Here is a 26,302-nt window from a genome sequence, read left to right on the forward strand (position 1 = left end):
AGAATAGCGGCGTTGATTGATCACAGATGGGTTATATAGACCTATAAGTAAATTGTAAATGTCATTATTCCATAATATTAACCCTTGACGTTTGATGTGTCTTGCAGAGATGGGATTCCTTATTGTGAAATGGATTACCACACTATGTTTGGCATTAAATGTGATCACTGTGAGAAGTTCATCACAGGTCGAGTGTTGGAGGTAAACACATGAATATTGCTGCAACTGATATTGGATTAATTGTAAATGATATTGATTGATTTCTGCAGTCCCAGATGAGTGTGGCCTGTTCATATCGATATGGTTTATATTTATATACTGTACAGATATACGGAGGTCTAATAAGTAGTTATAAGACCTCATAAAGAATTTTGGACTGTGGCCACCCTCAGCTGGAGTCATAGAGCTTGAGAACATACTGCAGAACCTTCCCATGATAAGCTCATCATTGGGGGAGAACAGAAGAACAGGGGCTTGTACAAAGTGGACTCATCTTAAGCTTTGAATTTTACTTCAATTTTGATTTATTTGTTTAGGTTGCAATTAGGGCTGGGCAATAAATCGTAAAAAAAAACTAAACTGAAATTCAGCGCAATTAATCGACATCATTTCGTTTTTTTTACATTTTTCCAGATTTAAACTGTATCTGCATCTTCAGGACGCAGATACAGTTGAATGCAATGGTAGAGCAGGGGACTGTAATGCCCCTGCTCTACCATTCACTATGTATTGCCGGACGCGAGGCAGTGACAGCATCGCGCCTGTCTGTGCCGAGCTGTACAGAGCGGAGGAGCAGAGGGATCTCCTCCACTCGTCGTTGGAATGGGATTAGGTGAGTATCTATATTATTATTTTTATTAGGCACTATTGGGGCTGTGTGGGGGCATTACACAGCGTGGGGGCAGTTTCCTGGTACATACAGTAGTATGCAGCAGGCTCCGGGGATAAATATTGATTCAATGGCATGGCATAGCATACAAAAAGAGGTGTGGTCTAAATAATCGTTCATTAATCGTAATCGAGGTTACATGTTCAATTAATCGTGACTTTGATTTAAGTCATAATTGCCAAGCCCTAGTTGCAAGTATATATATAGAACTATTGACACACAGGATAGTCAAACAAAGGATTCTACTTTAAAGGGTAACTACACTCTCAAAAAACTTTTGACAATCATAGTAACATGTCAGAAGTTTTGATTGGTGGGGATCCGAGCACTGAGACCCCCACCAATGGCGAAGTGGCAGAAGCCCTCGGCTGAGCGCTGTGCCACTTTGTTTCTGAACCTCTTTTTTGTCTTTCCTCAGAGCTGTGTACGAGCGCAGTAGAAAATGTGAGTCCGCATTCCGTTTGCTTGGCTTTCCAAGGAAAGCCGATCATAACCGAAGCGGCACATTTTAGCGATCGTGGGGATCTCCGTGCTCGGACCCCCACCGATCAAAGCTTCTGACATGTCACTATGACATGTCAAAACTTTTTAGAAAGTTTAGTTACTCTTTAAGGGATAACCATTATACTGCATAGTGCCTAGTGCAGGGGCTGAGGGGCAATACATAGTGTATATGTTTTGTGTAGAGTATTTCTTTAAAGAGACTGTCACCACATTATAAGTGCCCTATCTCCTATATAAGGAGATCGGCGCTATAATGTAGGTGACAGTAATGCTTTTTATTTAGAAAAACGATCTATTTTAAACCACTTTATGAGCGATTTTTAGCTTTATGCTAATGAGTTTCTTAATGCCCAAGTGGGCGTGTTTTACTTTAGACCAAGTGGGCGTTGTACAGAGGAGTGTATGACGCTGACCAATCAGTGACCAATCCGTGTCATGCACTTCTCTCCATTCATTTACACTGCACTAGCGATATACTTATATCGCTAGTGCAGTCACTTACACAAACACTAACATTACTGCAGTGTCCTGACAATGAATATACATCACTACCAGCCTGTACGTGATGTTTATTCAGAATCCTGACACTTCTGAATCCTTTCTGTGGGATTCCAGCAAGGCAAGCGTAATCTCGCGACATTACGATGTAACATGTCATTTCAAATGAGATTACGATTGATTTGCTGAAATCTCACAGAGACGCTACAGAAGTGGTCAGGATTCTGAATACACATCACGTCCTGGTTGGAGGTAATGTATATTCATTATCAGGACACTGCAGGAATGTTCGTGTGTGTGTGTGTATGAGGCTGCACATAATGATATAGCTATATCGCTAGTGCAGTGTAAATTAATGGAGAAAAGTGCATGACGCTGATTGGTCACTGATTGGTCAGCGTCATGCACTCCTCTGTACAACGCCCACTTCGTCTAAAGTAAAACACGCCCAGTTGGGCATTAAGAAACTCATTAGCATAAAGCTAAAAATCGCTCATAAAGTGGTTTAAAATAGATCGTTTTTCTAAATAAAAAGCATTACTGTCACCTACATTACAGCGCCGATCTCCTTATATAGGAGACAGGGCACTTATAATGTGGTGACAGAGCCTCTTTAAGTAAAATAGTTCAGTGTGATTGGAGCTCTTTATAATTCCATGTTTACTGAAAAGTCCCTCATCAAACACTTATATGGATAGTTTTAACCTGATAAGCACTGGTAGAAAGTCTGATGGAACTAAGAAAGTGGGCAGCATGATGCCATGGTGGTAATGTTGCATTACAGTACAAGGGTTCAAATCAGACCAGGGCAGGCTTGAGTTTGTATGTTATCTTTGTGCTTATGCGTTTTCTCCAACTTATTCAAGTTTCCTCCCAGAATCCAAAAACACGCAGGTGCAACATGGAGTTTCTAACCGCCGATGCAAAATCTGTACTAGGGCTCTTCACCTACCATGTGCCATTTACAGTACTGGTGCCCTCCTATGTGGTACAGGGGCCATTTTCCCCCATCCGGGATCAGGGTCCAGGTGCTACTACTACATCTGCACCCCCTATAGTTATGTACAAAAACATATTAATATATTTATTGGTTTCCTATGAAGTTACTCTTAGTGATCAGTCTGGGGAGTGTACTCATTTTACTACCCCCATAATAATTTGAATCTGATTGGTTGCCACGACCAGAATAATTTTTTTATTTGCATTTGTTGCTATAAATTTATAAGTTAATTCGCGTTCGTTTCTGGCCTGGAAAAGCAATCATGCTGTAGTCATTCGAGTCAGAAGGACCCATCAGAGAGTCCAGATTCTGGTGTCCTATTACAGCCCCATTGGGTCCAGGGAAGAATAATGTTCTAATGTATTTCTCAAAACGTCTCCTTGCTCCTTGTCTGAGCTCCTTAAATGGTGGAAAGTCACACGTATGAGATATATGAAAAACCTAATTTAGGCTTCGTTCACATCTGTTTTGACGGAATGAATAGCGCAGTCGACTACGGTATCGATTCCGTCAAAACTTCTTAACCCGTAAACAATTGTGACAACCAGAAACCATTTGCACCGGATCCGTCACCATTGAAATCAATGGCCCTGGTTTGCCATCTCAGCACAGTTTCGGCTAACAGTTGGGGGTTTTGTCAGACCTCCAGTGAGCAATGAAAGAAGGAAAATTCTATTGATTATTATTATAGTGGGAAAACCCTTTTAAATTCTTCTACCTCAACCTTGCTATGGTAGACTGACTGACTTTTTTTGTGTTTTCTTGCTGAAAGGCCCGCTTTCAGACAAATGCCCTTTATTTAAAAATGAAAATTTTTGATATCAGTTCCCAGAAAGTTCTTCCAGTGGTTCTACTGGCTCATCCTGGTGGTCATTAGCAAACATATGGACTTCTGGGGAATTGAGTCATGGTGAACCCATTTAACATGTAACACATTTTTTAAAAGAAATATGTAAAGCCCATTCTGATAAATCCCACCACTTCCTTGTAGGCTGGAGAGAAACATTATCACCCAACCTGTGCGCGATGTGTCCGCTGCAATCAGATGTTTGCTGAAGGAGAGGAGATGTACCTGCAAGGTGAGAAAGGGGCAATAGTCTATTTACAGCAATTTGAGGTCTCTGTTTTTTAACATATCTCTACATTTTGCAACCATTCACAGCTCAAATACACATACAAAGTTAAATAAGTGTGCAAATGCTTTGCGTTTCAGATTTTGTACTGATTTTGAGTTACATTATGTCTTACATTTCATTTCCCTCTGAAGTGAAGGTAAAAAAAAAATCTGTTGGTTGTCCTTGGATACAGACTACAGTTTATCTAAACATTTTAGTCAGTCATGTGACCTAGCAGCTTTGGTCTAACTGGAAATCTGTCATGTGAATTCCCCCAAATGCACTGCTCTCTAGTAAACAGGAAAAAAATAACATGTAAGAAACTCCAGGCGAAGTTTCATAATTAGTCAAATGGAACCTTATATTATTTCACACTGGTCCCTAAAATGCAAGTTTCCTAGGTGCTCTGTATAGGTCCTTAACACCACAGTCAATAAGAACTACCGCTGCATGTTCCTGGGCTGTACAGCAGAAGTTGCCAAAATGATGTCCCTTTCTTTGACATCACTTCCTGCTCTTCCCGCCCCCTAATCTACTGTGTACATAATACTGTGCTCTGGCCGCTGTCTACCGCTGCCTCGTACTTACTGGTCCGTGGGGTCTTCTGGCTCCTGGTTGACGGCACGCCTCTCTACCACTGCGTGCGGCCTCCCCCATTTCCGATCTCCTTCAGCCTTTCTGATGACCACTCACGTTGTCTCTCCCTTTCTTAAAGTGTCACCAGGCACAAATTCACCCAACTTTCCAGGGTACTTAATGCACCCTCCCCACCCTGTATTATCTCTTGCCGCCCCTGCTTGAAATTGACCTCGCCAGCCCTGAACTTTTGCCGGATTACCCCTATGACCGCATGCCCTGACCTCTAGCTCAGCTAACCATGTCCACGTCAGCCATTGCCAACGGAGACTACTCTGGGGGTAGCGACCTAGGGATTCTAGCGGCCAAGTCCACATCTCCGTACACAGGTTTAAGGGTGAAAATCTCGCAATCCCTTATACTCCACTACCCAGTTTAGCCCCACCCCAAATCCGTTGGCAATACAGACGGTCCACACCATCCCCTGCCTGTTGGCACCGTGATAATCACCAATATCTTCCTGCCTTGTTACATACTGCTCAGTTTTAGCGCTTTCTCCTGCATTTGTATCAGAAAGCAGGGGGAATGAGCTAAAAGGGACCAAAAACCAAGGGGCAAATAATTGCTGCAAAGCAATGAGTAATGTCAGAGGGGGGGGTGTTGTTTGGGCAACTTCTGCTGTACAACCCAGGAGCATGCAGCAATAGTTTTTTTAATTTGGGGTTTAGGACCTATGGTGTACAGAGCACCTTGGAAACTTGGGGAACGTGGGTGAAAGAATTAACGATCTTGGAATTTTATATGGGAATTATTTACAGGACGTCCATTTTCTTGGAGTTTCACTTTAAGAACAGTGGAGCAGGACAGTGTTAAACAATATACTCGAGTTGGTTCTTCTACTTATTGACTATAAATAGTGGCAGGACTGTATATAGCTAGTACAATTGTAAAAGACAAGTGTTATATTTAGAAACAGCCAGACATTACTGTAATGTTCCTAAATGACAAGACCTCGTCTCCTAAAAACAGAACTAGTGACGTGAAACATAAAGCGTTTTAACAATACTGGCCGGAAATTGAACTGTTCTATCATTGTCCCAACCATAGACATTTTATATATGACGGATTTAGAAACAGCCATTTATTAAGGTGGCCATACACACAATAATAACTCAGCCAATACAAGCTATAATTCCCACTATCTGTCTATGGTGACAAAATGACTGGTAGAAATAAAAAAAATGTTTTCCCTTATCGCTACATAGGTTTTTGGCAGTGACCTCTCCCTATGGCAGTAAAATATGTACGTTCCTACATGTTTATTGGGGAGTCAAACACAATGCTGGTTGTTAAAGGGGCATACAAGCAATATTGACCACGCTATCTACATAGTTTGGCAGGCCGTCACCCCCCACCCCCCATGCAACGTCGTTGTAGGGATCCAATGGATTTTCTAGAGAAACCGGGGACGTAACAAAGGTCCCCAGGTCTACCATATATGAAATCAGGATGCCTGAACAATAGAATACTAGCAGACTGGCAAAATACACTGCACTACATTGGTAGTTCAATATTCAAGTCCCCTTGTGGCCCTAATAAATATTGTAAAAAAAAATATAAAAAAAAAAAAGTATTGGGAAATATAAAAAATTCAAGTAAAAAAAAGTATAAAAATCACCTAATTTACACAAAGAAATTATTATGGCAAAAAAAATTACAAAATTGGTCTTGACCCATACTATTAAAATAATGAAAGGAATTTATCCCGCACGGGGAATGGCAAAAAAAAATAAAAATAAAAAGACCGTTCTAGATTTGCTGATTTTTATCATCTCGACTACCAAAAAAAATGGGATCAAAAAGTCATATGTACCCCAAAATGTTACCAATAAAAACCACAGATCATCCTGCAAAAAACAAGCTCTCATACATCTCTGTTAACAGAAAAAAAATGTAATGGGTCTTTGAATGAGGCGACATAAAAACTTGCTGCTCTTGCTGTAACACTGACCATATCTGATTGGACGGTGTCACCGCCATAGTAACACGTTGACTGTTCAGGGGGTTATTTAAATATCTGGCGCCAATTATAACGGCACCGATATCTAAATAACGGAGGAGGGTAGAAAAAAAATGTAAAGTGCCCCATGGTTTGCGCAGCCCTGACCATTACATGCTGCACATGTATGGGGAGGTGAAAGGTTCTCTTTAACATCTCATTTATACTGTGCAGTGAACGCCTTAAAATTAAAACCCAAAAAACAATGGCAGAATTGCTGGGTTTTTTTTCTACCCCCCCCCAAATAAAATTTATAAAAGTTATACAATGCATTATATGTACCTTAAAATGGTGCCATTAAAAAATACTCCGTCCTGCAAAAACAAGCCCTCACGTGGCTTTGTCGAAATAAAAATAAAAAGTTATGTCTCTTGGAATGTGAGGAATAAACAAATAAAAATTGCCACGTCCTTAAGGGGTTAAAGCTGCTGTCCAATTGTCATGGTCACAAATGTTCTGAACTAATCCTGTTTTTTTCCCTAGGGAATTCAATATGGCATCCAATTTGCAGACAAGCCGCCAAAACAGAAGAAAGAAACAAGGTAAATGCTTTAATCTGGTAAAATATGACACCACGTGCAGGTATGGAAATGAAATAACAAACCCAAAAGCCGAAACAAAGGGGCAGCCGAGGGTGAACCCCGAACAAAACATTCACTGAGGTCACTCTTCATCATCGTGTTGGCTCTTTCTGAGCTCCCGGCTGTCCCTTTGACCAATTTTCCAGATTTCACACCAGTGGACAGGCAGACTGGTCCAGCAATTTTAGGCTACATGCACACGTTGCGTATTTGGCTGCGGAAAATACGCAGCAAAACCGCAGGAAACTGCAAGAAACTTGCAGGACAAAACGCGTTTTTTTAAATGCGTTTTTCGATCTGGTTTTTCCATTTTGATGCGTTTTTCGGCGCGTCTTCATGCTACGGATTTTGGTGCGATTTTCCTCCGCACTAGGCAGATACAATTCGCAAGCGGAAAAGCAAGATAAAGTGACATGCTGCGGATTCTAAAAAACGCACCACAGGTCAATGTCAGTCCCGAAAAATACTGCAGCGTGTACATGAGATTTTCTGGAATCTCATTGACTATGCTGGTACTGTATTATGCTGCAGATTTGCCGCATGCAAAACCGCACGTAATATGCATCGTGTGTATTGACCCTTAGGGCAGGTTCACACGTGGCGGAATTGCTGTTGAATTCCGCTGCGGACAGTCCGCAGTGGAATTCTGCAGCGGCCGGTTTTTTCATTTCTTTCTATACATTTTTGGGAAAGTTCGTTTAGACGTTGCAGAAAATAACTGTGCGGAAATCAGGCTGCGGTGCAGAATCTCCCCTCCGCAGCAGCTCTTTCCATTGCAGAGAAGCAGCGGAATTTCACTGCGGATTTCAGCCTTTGCAATGCAAAAACTGAAATGTGTGGCAAGTCCCCTGTGATATCTGCAACGTCTGAACTACCTGTCAAATATGCAAATGTTGGTGCAGATTCGTTGCGTAATTGCCCTTAATCTGCACCAACATTTGCAGCGGAAAAATTCTGCCACGTCTGAACGTGCCCTTATAATTCTGGAGGGACCCACGTAGTACTCTGATACCGTGAGCTGCCCCTCTGGATGATTTTGTACTTTAACATCCCTTTTACATATATGTAGCCATGTTCTCATTTACTTTCATCTCCTTTTGTTTTTTTACTGTTATAATTAATGTTGTGAATGTGCATTGATCACAAATTGACAGCTGATATAATGCTTTTGAGGCTTTGGTCATGCATTGCCCTCAGTTAGGGGAACATAGCTGTACTGACGGATTGGATTTATTAAACAAAAACATAGAAAGCATTCAAAAGTCATTCTTGTTTACATCCAGTGGATGAAAACAGGAAAGACCTAAAGGGTATGTTCACACGGCCAAATTTCAGACGTATACGAGGCGTATTATGCCTCGTTTTACGTCTGAAAATATGGCTACAATACGTCGGCAAACATCTGCCCATTCATTTGAATGGGTTTGCCGACGTACTGTGCAGACGACCTGTCATTTACGCATCGTCGTTTGACAGCTGTAAAAATACAGCCTCGTCAAAAGAAGTGCAGGACACTTCTTTCAGACGTTTTTGGAGCTGTTTTCTCATAGACTCCAATGAAAACAGCTCCAAAAACGAGTTGGTAAAAAAATGAGTTGGTAAAAATGCGAGTTTGTAAAAAACGTCTGAAAAGCAGGGTCTGTTTTCCCTTGAAAACAGCTCTGGATTTTCAGACGTTTTGGTTGACTACGTGTGAACATACCCAAATACTTCCCACAGCTGCGGGTTTGCTACAACATATTCAGTCGAAACAACCTATTGTGAGCCTGAAATCCAGACTATTAGAGCCCGTTTACATAGAATGACTTTCCAAAATATATACAATCAGTGGTTTGAAAAATCTTTCCTGCAGGTTTCCGATTAACTATTTCATTTTAACCATCCCAACAACCGGGGAAGGAACGTCATTGTTTTGTAGCGAAGGCTCTTGCGAGAGCCAAGCGCTGGGCAGCAATGCCTATTCTAAATGTAAATGTCACTATAAGTGGCAATAACATTTACAGATCATGCCGTCAATGACGTGATTTGATCGAGATCGCTGATAAATAATAGTTTCACTGTAAATCTTGATATTTTCCAGCATTCCCAATAAGCAGATATAGTGAAGATCGTTAGAAAGCTAGCGAATCATAACGATCATTGGGGGATTATAAAATAGCGTCTGTTTTTTTTCTCCCTAGAAACATCTCCACTCTTATCAATAGGCTGTGTCACATATTGCAACTTATCCTTATGCAAATGAATGGGGCTGAGCTGCAATACAAGACACAACCCATGGACCAGAGTGGCGCTGTTTCGAAAAAAAACTAACGAATCCTGGACAATTTTCTTGCCTACATTTATTAATTGTAGCATAGTGCTATATTTGGCTTACAGAGGATTGCTTAAACTGATAGATTGTAGCAAACTCTCAACTGTGAGATGCATTACGTCTGTATATGCCCAACTGTTTCTATTCGCTGACTGCAAGAGGTCTTGAAAATAGTAAGGTGCGCCTATCTGTTCCCCGGTGCAGTGTGCAACAGCTTCATCAACAACGCTGCAGTCAACTGGTCAGACCTAACTAGAAGAGTGCCGAAAATCTATCACGAATGAGTCGATCTCGGTGTGATTTTTAAGCTAGGCCCACTTTTTCCGTTACATTTATTTTATACGTCATCTATAATCTGATGTTTGTTATCTTTACTTTCTAGGAAACAAGAACGTCTTCAGAGAGTATCATATCAGTTCCAGCCTCAAGTACATCTGGATCCCCAAGCAGAGTCATTTATGTGAGGTTTTATGGATGACCACATGAACTTTATTATAATATTCACAGGGATATTACTATAGATATACTGTTTTGTGCATTGAAAGTGAGACACGGCAGGTCCTGTATGATATGTCCAATGAGATTGTTCAACAATCTGTTCTCACTTTATGCCATTTTAGGTTGGGCATACCTGCATGATTTGTTGCTACTGTATAGACTGAGAACTGGATGAGAATTAAGCCATAAAGGGGATTGATATCAAGAGGGTCTTTAGTCATAAGTTCTCAATATTGGTAGAGAGGGGCATATATATGCACACATGTGATGTCTGTGTGAATGGAGGCAAATATTGGCACAAATGTACAAAGTTGCAGCTATGAAAAGCAACATTTTCCTGACATTTTTTGTAAATTAAAGAGAATTTCCTGGGGGTGAAAAAAAAATTGCCATATACAGTGAAGGAAATAAGTATTTGACCCCTTGCTGATTTTGTAAGTTTGCCCACTGTCAAAGACATGAACAGTCTAGAATTTTTAGGCTAGGTTAATTTTACCAGTGAGAGATAGATTATATATAAAAAAAAAAAACAGAAAATCACATTGTCACAATTATATATATTTGCATTGTGCACAGAGAAATAAGTATTTGATCCCTTTGCCAAACAAGACTTAATACTTGGTGGCAAAACCTTTGTTGGCAAGCACAGCAGTCAGACGTTTTTTGTAGTTGATGATGAGGTTTGCACACATGTTAGATGGAATTTTGGCACAATCCTCTTTGCATATCATCTGTAAATCATTAAGATTTCGAGGCTGTCGCTTGGCAACTCGGATCTTCAGCTCCCTCCATAAGTTTTCGATGGGATTAAGGTCTGGAGACTGGCTAGGCCACTTCATGACCTTAATGTGCTTCTTTTTGAGCCACTCCTTTGTTGCCTTGGCTGTATGTTTCGGGTCATTATCGTGCTGGAAGACCCAGCCACGAGCCATTTTTAATGTCCTGGTGGAGGGAAGGAGGTTGTCACTCAGGATTTGACGGTACATGGCTCCATCCATTCTCCCATTGATGCGGTGAAGTAGTCCTGTGCCCTTAGCAGAGAAACACCCCCAAAACATAATGTTTCCACCTCGATGCTTGACAGTGGGGACGGTGTTCTTTGGGTCATAGGCAGCATTTCTCTTCCTCCAAACACGGCGAGTTGAGTTAATGCCAAAGAGCTCAATTTTAGTCTCATCTGACCACAGCACCTTCTCCCAATCACTCTCAGAATCATCCAGATGTTCATTTGCAAACTTCAGACGGGCATGTACATGTGCCTTCTTGAGCAGGGGGACCTTGCGGGCACTGCAGGATTTTAATCCATTACGGCGTAATGTGTTACCAATGGTTTTCTTGGTGACTGTGGTCCCAGCTGCCTTGAGATCATTAACAAGTTCCCCCCGTGTAGTTTTCGGCTGAGCTCTCACCTTCCTCAGGATCAAGGATACCCCACGAGGTGAGATTTTGCATGGAGCCCCAGATCGATGTCGATTGACAGTCATTTTGTATGTCTTCCATTTTCTTACTATTGCACCAACAGTTGTCTCCTTCTCACCCAGCGTCTTACTTATGGTTTTGTAGCCCATTCCAGCCTTGTGCAGGTCTATGATCTTGTCCCTGACATCCTTAGAAAGCTCTTTGGTCTTGCCCATGTTGTAGAGGTTAGAGTCAGACTGATTCATTGAGTCTGTGGACAGGAGTCTTTTATACAGGTGACCATTTAAGACAGCTGTCTTTAATGCAGGCACCAAGTTGATTTGGAGCGTGTAACTGGTCTGGAGGAGGCTGAACTCTTAATGGTTGGTAGGGGATCAAATACTTATTTCTCTGTGCACAATGCAAATAAATATATATCATTTTGACTATGTGATTTTCTGTTTTGTTTTTTTTATATAATCTATCTCTCACTGGTAAAATTAACCTAGCCTAAAAATTCTAGACTGTTCATGTCTTTGACAGTGGGCAAACTTACAAAATCAGCAAGGGATCAAATACTTATTTCCTTCACTGTACAGATGTAGCCATCTTTATCTTGACTTTTAGCGCATTAAATACACAGTGTCAAGAAACTTTAACTTGACTTTTTCAGTGGCTTTTGTCGTGTGATATCACGCTGCAGCAAGTTATCAGTCAAGATAAACTTGGCTACTTCTGTACGTACCCTTGTAATTGCTGACTGTGACCCTGCCAATCCAGTATGCAGGATTGTGATGGAATCTCATCCATACTGATGACATATCTCATGACTACAGAGGGTGGCATTTGGCCAGTATTGAGACATATCAGTATGGGTGACATGTCATGCTCCTGCCTAAACAGAGGACCAGTGTGAGACCCAGACAGTGGTGACGGGGGAACAATGAAGAATTATAAAGGTAAATATATGGCCAAGTTTAACATTTTTCTTCCTGGAGTCCTTGTACTCTCGTGGTAAACCCCTTTTAGCTGGTTTGGAATATTTCACTAAATTGTCATGACACTGGTTCTTTAGAGGCTAAAGGAAATTGACTGGACATCTTTGACACATTCTACTGCTAGAACTTCTTATATAATATCCTGCATTCTGTCCAAATATCTGGAAAATGGCACCAGATTGAAGGATTGCGGCACCAGATCTGCCTCTCTGGATTGCTGCTCCTGCTTGTTCAGTGTCTTCCTCTATATATTGAACTACAGACAATATGGTACTTGTCATTTTGAACAAGTAAGAAAGGCTTTCACAGAGGCTTGAGTTCACAATCCCATGTGAGTAGACCCAATAGGGGACAGTTGTATATCACATAAGGGAAATCTTCTGGAAGTTCCAGGTTCGAGTAATGTTAGTATTCTCATCCTAATAGCGAAGTCCTGTCTATTGTGCTATTAATGGACATGTTGATAAATGGTGAAAAGACAGATGTGGCCAATATTTGTGGTTTTCTTCTGACAGCAGTCTAAATTAGATGTCTACTTACCCAATGCCACCGACCAGCAGCTGGTTATCACTTTGATTTCAGCCTCATGTACATGGCTGAGCTTTGTTTGGTAGGGCTCCGACAATGAAGGGGATACTGTGCTCAGAGGATCGCAACAGGCCCTTTCTTCTGCTGATTGGCAGGGGCTCCCGGGGGTTGGATCCCCAATGACCAGTTTTTGATGGCCTATCCATCAATATGAAGTTCTTGCATACCCCTTTAATGATGGCCATGTATGGCTGGACTGGTATTGGTTATTGTTACATCTATGGTCAGTTTACCTCTATTAGTACATGTTCTCTACCCCTACTCTTATTCCCTTTAAATAATCACATTGCCTCTGTTTCACGGTCTCTGTTTCCACTCTTACCTCTCTTTCATCTCTTTCTTTCCTTTCTTTCTTAGGCAAAACTTGGAGATGAAATTATTGACTACAAGGATTTGGCAGCTCTTCCAAAAGATAAAGCCATATATAATATTGACCGTCCTGACATGATCTCCTATTCTCCATACATCAGTTACTCAGCAGACGACAGGCATAGCTATGGGGAGGTACTGGAACTGGTTTACCTTACTGTATGGGATAAGCAATGGATGGTAGATTTGTTAAAGGGCAACAAAACTATCAAATCTATACTAAAAGGACATTTTTGGGCACATTCCAAACAAACATAGAATGCTATAACTTTCTTACTTAAAAAAAACATATACTTCAAACATATACAGAAGCTTATCTAGTGCACAATACATCAATTGTCAAATCTTACATCGTCATTGTGGGAAATGTAACCCTTTGGGAAAACTTTTCTTTACAGCGTATGGCTGCTCAGAGCTATTGCAAGATTGGCTACAGTTCTCACATTATCACAATCACCTTACACACTTAAAGGGGTTATGTGGGGACCAAAAATTATTATCAGTGTAGTCACTGTAGTATGTGAGTACACTCGCTAATGTACATTCTGCTTCCCCGTCGCACTAATTCTAAACTTTTCATCGATTTTGATAGCTTTGCCGGGGGACCGGAAGTCTAGTTGCGTCTTCTTTGATGACGATACGACTCTTCATCATGTGACCGGCCCCGCTGTACTCTATGTATAAGCAGTAGCAGTAGTATAGCGGGTTGATAGAGTACAGTGAGGCCGGTTACATAACAAAGAAAAATCTATGAAGATCTCAGAATCAGCGTGACGGGGACCAGAACGTATATTAGCGAGTGTACTCACTTACTGCAGTGACTACGCTGCTAATAATTTTTGGTCCCCACATAACCCCTTTAAGTGTACAAGCACATATGTATATGTTGTATGTTCCTATGTGCCACTTCACACAACACCTTTAGCCTGAGTTCTGAGTAGTTTCTTTATACTATTATCCAATTATCTTTTCCTCAGTTCTAAAACCTTGTTCTTTCCCCTCATGGGCTGGCCGTCTTTAGGCCGGCCTCTGCTTCCCAGATAGCTCCTCCCACAATTCTTATTTTATTTTTTTCCTGCAATGTTTAATGGTCACTATAACCGCCCATTTTAAATTAGATCGGAGATTCTGTTCCATTTTTTGTTTTTACCTGTTCTAATAAGTTCTAACTTTTTAATTATTGGCAAAGTAGGTGTAAAATGTTAGTGCTGCAAATGAGAAATAAATTGTATTGTCTCCCCCAAGCCTCCTGCTCAGTACACAGAAAGTATATAACTTACAATATTTCTTGTTGCTGCTGTTTTCCCTCTTCTGTATTTCATGTTGTATATGTTGAAGCTACATGATTTATTTTTATGCCTCTTGTTGCCTGAGATGGAGGGACCTAAACAACTCCATGTACCATAGAGAGACCGGTTATTGTGCATAGGCAGTAATTTCCAAGACCACTCCAGTAAATGTAGCTACATGCACTCCAATGGTGGTCACCTAGACAAGAAGTCAAGTGGTTGCTAGGCAACCTGTAGTATAACAGCCTTCAGAATACACAAGGGGGAATTGCATGAAGTGAAATAAATGTTGACTCTTAAAGGGTTTGTCTTAGCTATATACTATGTGTATACAGCTAGGGGAGTGACTAGTGTGTACATTAATAACCATCTTATTTGCGTATATGGAGGAACTACACACACGTATTAATGCAATACATTGCGGTAAAATTGTTTGCTAGAACAACCTCAATGACTTACGACTTCCTAAATCAATATTCACAATGGTGACAACCGTGATTTATGTGTTTCTGGTCGCGCAGTCCAGGAAAACTTGTAGTCAGCAACATTTACAGGGTCGTTGTGTGTTTTATGCCATATAAATATTTTTGTGTCAAGCCACATACCCAGTGTTGTGTTATACACGTAGAAAAGATAGCCAAAGGCAATAAACGAAAAAGGAACATCTGAGCTTTTTCAGCAGAAATTTACCACCAACCACAGCAGTCTAAAATATAATCTACAGAGCAGATCTGACTGTTAAATATTATTTTTCACAGTTTCTCTTCCATTCTGTCCAGAAATCCCTATTGTTTTACATTTTAAAAAATGACCAGAAAAAATAAAATGCTTCAATAAAATGATGTATCCCCCGACATTGTTTTATATTTACAGCATTTTATTCATTTACTTTTTATCAGTTCACTTATTTTTATTTTGGTATGTAAATAAAATATTGGGTCTCATGTATAAAAACTAGTGAAAAGAAAAAGTAAAACTGTCTATCTTCACTGGAAAAGTCAGATCCCGTGACGCCCACCTTGTATCGTATTTGGGGTTGACAGAATTAGAAAGAGAAGTCTGTTTTTTGTTTATTTTTCCCCAGGAACAGCGCCACTCTTCAACATGGGCTGTGTCTGGTATTGCAGCTTTTCTCTATTCACTTGATGGGGAGGAGCTGCAATACCACACTAAGCCAATAGAGAAGAGTGGCGCTGTTCCTGGGAAAAACAAACAAACCCGTTTTGTATTGTAAAGGGTGAAATCTGCGTTGAATATCTACGACTATTAAGCAACATAGTGGGCATGCTGCGGATTTAAAAATATGCAGCATGCCCTGATATCTGCTAACATATTTTCCGCTACGATTGGATGAACTGTAAATTTTTGCAGGATTTTTAAATCTGCACCAAAAATCCGCAACAAATCGACAACATGGCCTCAGAGTAAACAATATTTATCGTCTTTTTTTTGTGCGTTTTTTTCTTCCTTGTACATCAAGAGCCTCACCAGGAGTTTTACTGTATCCAACCTTATGCCCTGAGCTGTAATACCAGACACAGCCTATAGAAAAATAGTGGCGCTGTTTCTTAAAAAAAAAAAAAAAAAAAGCAGACCTTTTTTTCTAATCCAGGACACAGGTGGAGATTTCTGATTTTCCGACCTTATACTTCCACTTAAAATGTCCACTGACGGGAGTTGTGATCCCATTGTCATCTCCACCCATTTCGCTACCATATTACTATCAAAACTAAAGAACTGGGCAGAGTGATACAACCATGGCATAGAAAATTAGGAACATTTGGCTTTACAATGTGGGCCAATAAGACTTTATTTTACTGACTTGGTTATTAGTATTATAAATGGAAGGATTGTGCAGAGAATATTGATAGCCTGTATATAATTCACTACACATGGTTGCTAACAACGCTTATATTTCCATTATATTTCACTTGCATGGGTTCCACTCACTAATTTCTGATTTTGTGTTGCTGTTTGCAGTCACCTCGATTGCTCTCCCCAACACCTACAGAGGTAATTGGCCATTTTACACCTTTTTATGTTGAAAAAAATTTTTTTTTTTTGTTATTACATTTTTTGTATTATGGTTTTCATCTCATTGCTGAGCCACCATAATCATAATTTCATGTGTATATTTGGTGAGAAAAAAATCTGTAGGACCACGCTCAAGAGAGGTTTGGATTGATATATCTGTTAGGGGAATTGCTACAGCTAATTGAGCAAGCGGCATTGTAAATGTACATTGCTCACAGCTGCAGGCGCCATTTTCTTCTCTCGGTCATTGCGGCACCCTAACTACACAGTCCGTTCATAAAATACACTCCTGTAAATCACCCTGTTCTTCTGTCTGGGTGGACGGGAGAAATTCAGGCATAGGATAGATATTATCAAATTTCTGCTTATGCATTTTTCCACATTCAATATCTATAAATGTTACATTTCTGGGGGCTCCACTGCTGGGACCTGCACTGATCACTAGGGTTATGGTGGAAACAGCTATCTGAGAGCGCTTGGCTGTTTCCGTAACTCCCATAGAGTTGCATGGAGAGGCACCGCACATGCTTGACCACCATTCCATACAAACACTTCCTCACCGAGGTTATGCTGGTAAGAAGGAACGGGGGACTCAGGACCCATGTACTAGTAATTGTGGGGGTCCCAACAGTGGGACTCACAGCGTTGTAACATAAATCACGCATCCACATCATATTGCATGATGTTGATTGTTATAAAAACCCTTTAAGACTCAAGGGAGTCTACTTTACATCATAAGTGGTACATTATATGGCAACTTGCAATAGGTCATCTGTAAGGTGGCGCATAATAAGTATGCTGAAGTTCCGATCCTATAGGATGGCAACCCTATATGAGCTCTATTGGGACTCAATGTGTGGAAAACCTTTAAAGTTGGCGTCATATACCTTCTTAGGACTCACAGGGACAGGGATTTTGTCTTTGAGGACCATTTCATAGCTGTAATCCGATTCGTCCCTATGACAAGTTTTCTTACATTTTGAAAATTGGGTCATTACAGTCTGATAGAAATTGAATGTGCCGACAAATATCTACGATTTTTAAAGTGTTACTTAAATCATCAGACATTAAATTAGTTAATAACATAGATAACCCAGACACCATTCAGAAAGATGGACACAAAAAGTTTCCTAGGGGCCAAGTTGGCATTCTCCTGCCAGTACATAGGATGTTCCCTCATGAATAGTCACATTAGAGTACCAGTAGATAGGCTGCTCACTCTCTAATTGGTGGTTCTAAATAGTCATATCAGAAGGTACATTTCTATACACTATACAGCATTACATTGCACTCAATATATATATATATATATATATATATATATATATATATACTTTGTCATTTGGCTTGTCCTTCTGTTTGTTCAATGTACTATTTTGTATAGATGATAGATTTGTTTTAACACTGGGTGTATAATGACATGTAATGTAGCAATAATGAGTCCTTGTTTTATTTTGAAGGGAGATCTGGATGACCGGTCAATAAAACAGTACAGGGCATCAAGCCCCAGCTCTACCGGTTCCATTGGCTATGGACGATACACACCAACATCTCACTCGCCCCAGCACTACAGCCAGCCAGGTAAATAGAATCACCTATGACCTTCTGTCTTCATTACAATCACATCAACACAGCAAATGTGCTAATATTGTATAAAACACACATGCCCATTGGAAGGACATGAAATATTACAGGACAGTTCTCAGCACTAGTATAAATGTGTAGCCCACACACAGTGGATGAAGAAAGTTTTCATAGTGAATAGTGTAAAAGTAGCCACTTACAGTATATTGAGGTCTACAGAGAACAGGATCCCATATGAGACACCCAAAATGGATCCCTCTTGTCTGTCCTGCTGGATCATGTCTCCACATCCTCACCATCTTGGGATGTAAGGGTCCAGAATTCATTCAGCCCCCTTTTACAGGGATAAAGAGAAGGGTGTGACCTTAAAGGGATTGTCCGAGATAAAAATGACTATGTGTTAATGCTTGTAATTTATTAATGCAAATACATTTGTAATATACTTACATTTTCCAAAGTGGCCCCGTTTCCAGATCTTGCCGTGGGAAACTTGACGGGTGACATCACTCTCTGGCCGCTGTGTTGATCCTCAATTATTTTCCGGGTATACGACACGTCACTTGTGACGTCCCGTGTATGGGCCGTTCTGTTGTAACACGCAGGCGCGTTCCTTGCTGTTCTCTCGAGAACAGCAGGGGCCGCGAGAAAAGCATGGACTGCGCATGCGCGTTATGGGCTGTACAGCAGAACAGCCCATACAAGGCACGTCACAAGTGTATTCCACAAATGTATTTACATTAATAAATTACAAGCATTAACACATAGTGATTTTATCTCGGACAACCCCTTTAACGTTAGCTCCCCTCCTCCTGAAGTTGTTGTAACAGTAGAGAGGAGGAGTCAAGTACTGGTTAACACCACCCATGAGGAAAGGGCTGACTTCGTGAAATCCATATTGGGCACCTCCCATAGGATTCACACATAATTGTATCCTATTCCATAGGTTGCCATGAGTTAGAAATATTAGCTAGATGATTATGTATTGTGTAACCCATTTTATCCACACTATTTTCATTCCACGGTCCTTTTCCACTGTTGCCTGCCACGGGACATTAATTTACATTTCTATAACGGAACACATTTAGTATATATAAAGCTCATGTACTATACACTCAATGCTAGGCACAGTCACAAGAAAGAGTAATCCATACATAGTGCCCAGTAACAGGAAGAGGCTTTTGTGGGCTTCGGGATATTTTTTATTTTTTTTTGTATTCTCAGTCTTCCCTATTTTGTCTTTTATTTGTAATCTGGATGAAAGGTCTGTCGTTTCTGATCCTAAAGACTTGTTGATATGTTATGGTAACCGCCATCTTTAATGACGCAAGTCGCTTCCATTACGCACATGTAGATGACAACTCTTACTAGATATAAAGTTATCATTTTGTCTGTGTCAACATCTGCATGTAATACATACGGATTTCGTCACGGATTCGTTGCGGATTTTCTGCAAAGTTCACTGCGTAAAAAGTCTGCAGTGTGTGGACCCAGCCTTAATATTGAGTTGAACCCATGGACCCATCGTCTGTATGCTACGAAGGCCGTGCTTAATTGCAGTGTGATATTTTGTGATATTGCATGCAATGTTAGCCTACGGGATGACATGGCACGTGAGGTCATGTGTCTGTGACTTTACAATTGCAAAAAATCGAACAGTGTTGGATTTTTTGCCATTTTTACAGAAATCCATTGGAAGCCCCTTTCACAAGTTCTGACAATTACATCTAGCTTATGGCATGATCTAGAATTTTTTTCTTTGTGATATCTATATAAATGATATAACCATCATCCAAGTAGATATTATTCATTATTGGAATGTATAATCGACTGATCTTTTTAACTTGCTTCATTTATCATGATGTGATACGGAGAGCCATGAACCACCTGTGATGTTGTGTTTTCTTTGCAGCAGTACAGTAGGGAAACCAACCATAAACAGTGTGGCTTAATATCTTGGTCAGCTGATTAGATGGCGGCCACAAGACTGAGATGAGGCGTAGACACAGTGTCACCTTACAGGACTGTACACACTTCAATCTCTGGCTTCCAGAAAAGGGAACAGCTGTGAGATGACAGCAGCTCTTTTCATTGATCTCTGAGAGGGACAACAGTGATGGAATAAAAGCTATATGTGAACATGAGTTGCTAGACGCCAACGTAACAACACCAATGTGGAATCAAAAACAAAGGGCAGCTACCAGGGGCAGGGACATGATAGACTTAGTACTAAACTACTGAACACCAACAGGGACTGAGGCACAAGAACAACGGACACCAAGGGAAGGAAACTCAACCATTTTACACAAGGAACAGGGCACTAAATGCTAAAGACAAGGGACTAAGACACAAAAAAAATCACACAAGGGATTTTTTTTGCCACTTTTTTGAATTTATGCCAACCAGATCTTGTGGAACTAAACCACTGGGCACCAGGTAGTTTATCTATTGGATCATCTTGGATGATTTGAGGGAACACTTATCGTCTTACCACTGCCATATAGGTATTCCCAGAAATCAGCTACGGACGTGGTGTCCTAATGATGGAATTTGATTGGCCTAAGGGAAATTGCTGACCTTATATAATAGTATGCTATAATTTATATACATGTTATATCAATTAATAAGTGGCCAGTGTCTTAATGGTGTCTATGAGTTTTTCATTACGTTCATGGATCGGTCTCCATACACTAAAAAACATTCCGTTTCATTCGGAGCATATTCCATCAGGATATTAAGCTGAGCAGATACCTCTGCATGAATTCATGCAACGAGAAAGCTGCAAAACATTTGCTTCTATGATTTTTAATGCTTTGCAATGTATCTTTGCTATCGATTCTGCATGAGTTCCACCATGGAACTGAACCATTCTATTAATTTCCTTTTTTGTTGCCTTATCAGCTGGTACTGAGCCTTTCGGTACCAGTAGCTGCATCTCCCTGTCCCAACATACAAGCCCCACATCTACATTCAGGCATCATTACATCCCTTTCTTCAAAGGTAAGGACAGGAATGCCATTGTGATGTGATTCCGGTAGTTCATGGGCATGGTTTGGGGCGGCCATTCTGTTTTGTCTTGTTGCATGAGAAAGGACTTTTGTTTCTTGTCCCCATTTATTTTATTCTTTTAAATGTCTTATATGTTAATTATAACCACAAAATATCTCCGATTTCATCTAAACCCATATTTCATGTGTCTCAGAAAATCTGTACCCTTGTCTTTAATAACTAAACACTGAAAGCTTCCATGTACATGTGAGTAACAAGAACTAAAATTGTGTTATTCATAAATACAGTTTCCATAAAATTAAAGGGGATTGTGTGAGAATAATAAAATAAAATACAATAAAGTGTCTGCCTTTTTTCAGAACAGCACCACTTGTCCATGGGCTGTGTCTGGTATTGCTGCTTAGCTCTATTCACAATGGGGCTGAGCTGCAATACCAGACACAGCCCATGGACAAAGTGGCGCTGTTTTTGAACAATAGCAGCCATGTTTATAATGTTTTTTAACTCCTTTAATTATTTTTCTGCATGAAAGTTACTGTATGGGTGCCACCAACATTGGCCTATTTACACCATGTTTCCTTGAAGGATAATTATTTTTGATCATAGGGGTTTACTTAGAGGAGACGGGGCCCCAAAGTAAAAATAAAACCTACCCATTCTTGTTGCTAGTTCCGCCTCAATATGAGGGCAGGAGTTCCTGACACTTTCTGTCCCCCATTCCCATCTCTTGTAACCCTTTTGAGGCTGGTCATCCTAGCTAGTTCACTAATATTTTTATTATTCGAGGAGTTTAAGGTCACACATCCCATGGTGAGGAAGCACGAGGCCATCTCGGCAGCGTGGTGGCCACAGGAGCCACAATTACTACTTCCTTACATTTTTGCCTGACTGTATGTATGGAAATTACCCATTGGTTTAGTTGCTTGTTGGATAGAATAACAGAAAATAGCACTCCATTCTCTAACTTTTTGATGGGTTTGTGGAGGGCTAGTGCTTATAGACAGGAGCCAATCTGGACAAGCAGATCTGCAGTATAAAACATGGTAGAAGAAATCGAGAAACAGTCGTAGCTTTTAATATGACAGGAATTAGATTTCAGACTACCTCAGACATGTACAGTAAAATTGTATAACTATCAGGAAGAATTAATAAACCAACATGTAATGCCTAACGTAAAAATACTTCTCCCACAATGCATTACAGCAGAATATCTGAACCAGCACGGTTTGCTGAGTTGCGCTTTATATTATGTAACCCAGTGACGCACAACATGCAATAATTCTATATATAATTTACCCCATATGTGCATTTTCACTGAATCTCCCCCATCTGCATTATCGTCCATAATTTCATTTTTGGTTTCTGAAATGTATTTACTAGATTGGTGGTTCATTTTCAGCAAATCGGGGGTTCTCAGTTACCATTCATATACATGCAGTAATATTTCATGGCTAAATGTATAGAAATGTGTAGACAAAAGCCAAGCACCATCATCGATAACTAGACAGTCATTATTAACTTGTGATACAGTGCCAGCCGCTCTGCAGATCAGTTTGTACACTTATATTTCCTGTTTTTTGTTTTGTTTTTTTCGCTACAAACTCAAGAATTTTGATTTTGCATTTAACATTGTACACAATGTTCAGATCTGCGGAAACCAGGACATAGTGCCGGATTCGTCATACGACAGATACCACCAGCGCCCGATAGACCCTATAGACTTATAATGAGGCGCATCAAAATTCCATCGTGGCTGACATAGCTTGCAACCCAAATGTGAACAGAGCCTGAAAGTGAAAATCTTGTTCATAATTTAGTAAAATGAACCTACTGAAGTCATTTATCATACCAGGGCTATTAAAGGGGCTTTCTTATGAATATGGTGTTTGATCGCTGGGGGCCCCACTGCTGGGATTTCCACCAATCGTGAGAACAGGGGTCTCATGTCCCCCATTTGAATGGAGCGACGGTCAGGCATGCACCCTGCCACTCTGTTCAACTTTTTTGGACTGACAGGCATTTTCCCTCAAATGTAAGTTTACAATGTGCTCGGTACACTATAGGTCCATGGAACCATAGGAAGCAACAAAGCGGCTGCTTGTTACTGGGCTTCTCTCTATTCTCTGACATTACTCAATGCTCTGCAGGTATTGGCTGAAGCTGGATCTCACAGACTTCCTGCTCTGACCACCCCCTCCCTGCATGCGCTCTGCAGAGCAGGAAGTCTGTGAGGTGCAGCTTCAGCCAATAGCTGCAGAGCAGTAAGTGATGTCAGAGAAGGGGCTTCCTTTTGTCAACTTCTCCTGTACAGTACAGGAACATGCAGCAGTATTTCCTGCATTTGAGGGACCAAAGCTAAAGAATTAAAGCTCCTGGTATGTTATTTGACCCAAGTAACTTTTTGGTTTTGAGAATTTGCCTGGAAGTTCACTTTAAAGCGGTTGCTCAGGGTTCGAAAAAATGAACTGTTTTTTTTTCCCATAAACAGTGCCACCCTGTTCATGGGATGTGACTGTTGTTGCAAATTTCCTTTTTCACTTGAATAGGGGTGAACGGCAATAATAGAAACAGCCCATGGAAAAGAGTGGCACTGTTTATGGAATAAAGCAGATCTTTTTGCGCAATCACTGACGAACCCTTTAAATGGGCACTGTGAGAGGTGAATGCGGGGTCCCGGTGGGTCTCCAGTATTTTATTGACAGGCAATAATGCTTCGGAATACTAAGTATTCCAAAGCGTTATGAAACTGATCAAAGGATTGCAGATTCTAGTTTCCTAGAGTGACAAAACAAAAAATATATATATAAACAAAAAAAAATTCATAAAAATGTTATTACTTTTGTTAAATATTGTTAAAAATAGATATATGGTAACGTCACAATCGTAGTGACCCATAGAAAAAAAGATAAATAAAACAAGAACGCAAAATATAATGGTGTAATCATTTTTTTGTTCACATTCCCCCCGTAAAAAAAATAATTAAAAAAAAAAGACTAGAACTACCCTAAAATGGTGCCAAAAACAACTTCAAGCTAATACTGAGACAGATATATATATATATATATATATATATATATATATATATTAATTATACATAAATATAACTTATGTACAGTGAAACTATAAGACCACTTCCTTGAGAAGACCAACCTGATCTACACAACATTTTTCTGTGACAAATTTTTAATTCCCTTTTATAAGCTACATGTATCGGCCTCTTCTTTGGGAGGACCACTCCTCTGGAAGACCATTTTTAACATGTTTACCATGATGTTTTAGCTATAGTGAGCACATATCAAAGTCTACTGGGAAGAAATTAATAAAGAAGAGGGGGCAACATTTTGTATCGACCACCTCTCATACACTATGATGAGAGGGAGGGCTGCCTGCAAGGTATTATGGGGAAACCTGCCGGGCCACCGCCTGAGGTCATGTGATTTTTCTTCTCTGTCGTCTTGTCTTCTTCTGAGATGTAAAATGGCAGACGCTATTTTGAGTAATTCATGCGAGACTAATCCCAAAAGTTTCAGCTTTTCTAAAACCTGAAACTTTGGAAAATTTGTAACAAATTCAATTTGTGTAGAATTGATTTGCTTATCTCTACATATGGTCAAATATCATACCTATGTACCTATGTACACACTATATATTTACAGCATTTTGCACACATATTTAGAGCAGAGCAGACACCCCCTATTAAGACTGACCCCGGACCCCCACTCAATAAGACCCCAGACCAGCCGTTCACAAAATGGACCAGACAGACCCCAGAGCAGACCCCTCTCCAACACAGACACTGAGAGTTGTCATAGAGACAATCACCCTTTTACCTGTCTCCTGTTGCTCCTTTTCCTACCAATCTCCAGTGTTCTTAATAATACAGGGAAACACTGATTAGTAAAAAATGTAAGGGCAGAATATTGGGCACATATCCATAAATTGTGCCTTCCCTTAATGGTGTCCGATGCGCACACCAACTCCGCCTAAGTCTTGTCCCGCCCCTGCTACCCCCTCAGTAGTGCCAACTACACAAGGCTGCTTGCCACTCCTCGTTCCTTTGACATGGAAGATACATACGAGCAGCCACCAGACGGGAAACTAATATCTATGATAAGTGTAAGGACAACATCTGTGTCCTGATGGTAAGGGGCTGAACAGAACAGTATCGTATGCTGCATGTAGCCTCTGTGTCGCAGGATGTGCACCTCTGGTCTAGAGGAAAGAAGTTTTCACCATCAGCATAGACCCTCCTCCCTTGGTTTTTACTGTAAGAGCAGTGAGACTATGGAACTCTTTGTTGCGATGGTTGCTTCGCAGAAAGAGTTCTAGAGCGGTCTAGATGCCTTTCTTGAAAGATATGTTCTCACCAGTTATATGTACTAGATCACTGGAGATGGGTTATTGATCCAGGGATTGCCATATTTGGAGTCAGGAAAGAGTACGAATTGGGAACTGCCTCATAGGGCTTTTTTGTCTTCTTCTGGATCCACACTTTAGGATTAGAGGGTGAATTAGATGGACTTGTATCATGTTTAAACTTTACTATCTACTGTATGTTATCACTGTCAGTAGGTTACAGCATTGTGTACCCTACCTATATTCTGTGAGTGAAGTGAGCAGAGGGGCATTTGTCAGTTCATTACAAGAACGCTCAACTCAATAACTGATGTATGTAAAGTCAAATCGGTTGACAAGAAAGCAGGAATAGGTGATCATAACTGCAACTAAAACATACATACAAAACCAAGCCAAGCCAGGTTCACACACTGCAATTTTTTTAGGCCAAGAAGAGATGATCAAAGCCTTTCTTTATACTTTGAAAATTGACTTTCCCCAAAACAAACTCCATCAAAAATTGCCCTGTGTCATCCGGGCCTGAAAGTGCAATTGTGAAAGATGAGAAGTACCAATAATCAGCACTATAATTAAAGTTTATCAATGGCATCTGATATAATTCTCACAAATACAGAATGATCTAACCAAATGTTCACTTAAAAAGCAAAAA

The 26,302-nt window shown here is 40.4% G+C and overlaps 1 protein-coding gene across 5 annotated transcripts in view; it reads left to right on the top strand.

The window, feature by feature from the left end:
* The window catches only part of ABLIM2 (actin binding LIM protein family member 2), a 152,258-nt gene that overhangs the window by 81,365 nt on the left and 44,591 nt on the right, over positions 1-26,302 (top strand). Inside the window, exons 6-13 of one of the 5 annotated variants that reach the window (XM_075857572.1) lie at positions 108-201; positions 3,883-3,970; positions 7,125-7,183; positions 9,916-9,993; positions 13,373-13,519; positions 16,654-16,686; positions 18,168-18,288; positions 21,190-21,288. In XM_075857572.1, coding sequence (XP_075713687.1) covers positions 108-201; positions 3,883-3,970; positions 7,125-7,183; positions 9,916-9,993; positions 13,373-13,519; positions 16,654-16,686; positions 18,168-18,288; positions 21,190-21,288 — 719 coding nt within the window. The remainder of the gene's footprint in view (positions 1-107; positions 202-3,882; positions 3,971-7,124; positions 7,184-9,915; positions 9,994-13,372; positions 13,520-16,653; positions 16,687-18,167; positions 18,289-21,189; positions 21,289-26,302) is intronic. The other 4 variants (XM_075857591.1, XM_075857581.1, XM_075857599.1 and 1 more) reach the window with 4 other exon arrangements.

Source organism: Rhinoderma darwinii, chromosome 1 (genome assembly GCF_050947455.1).
Source record: "Rhinoderma darwinii isolate aRhiDar2 chromosome 1, aRhiDar2.hap1, whole genome shotgun sequence".
In the NCBI taxonomy this organism is placed as follows: Eukaryota; Metazoa; Chordata; class Amphibia; order Anura; family Rhinodermatidae; genus Rhinoderma; species Rhinoderma darwinii.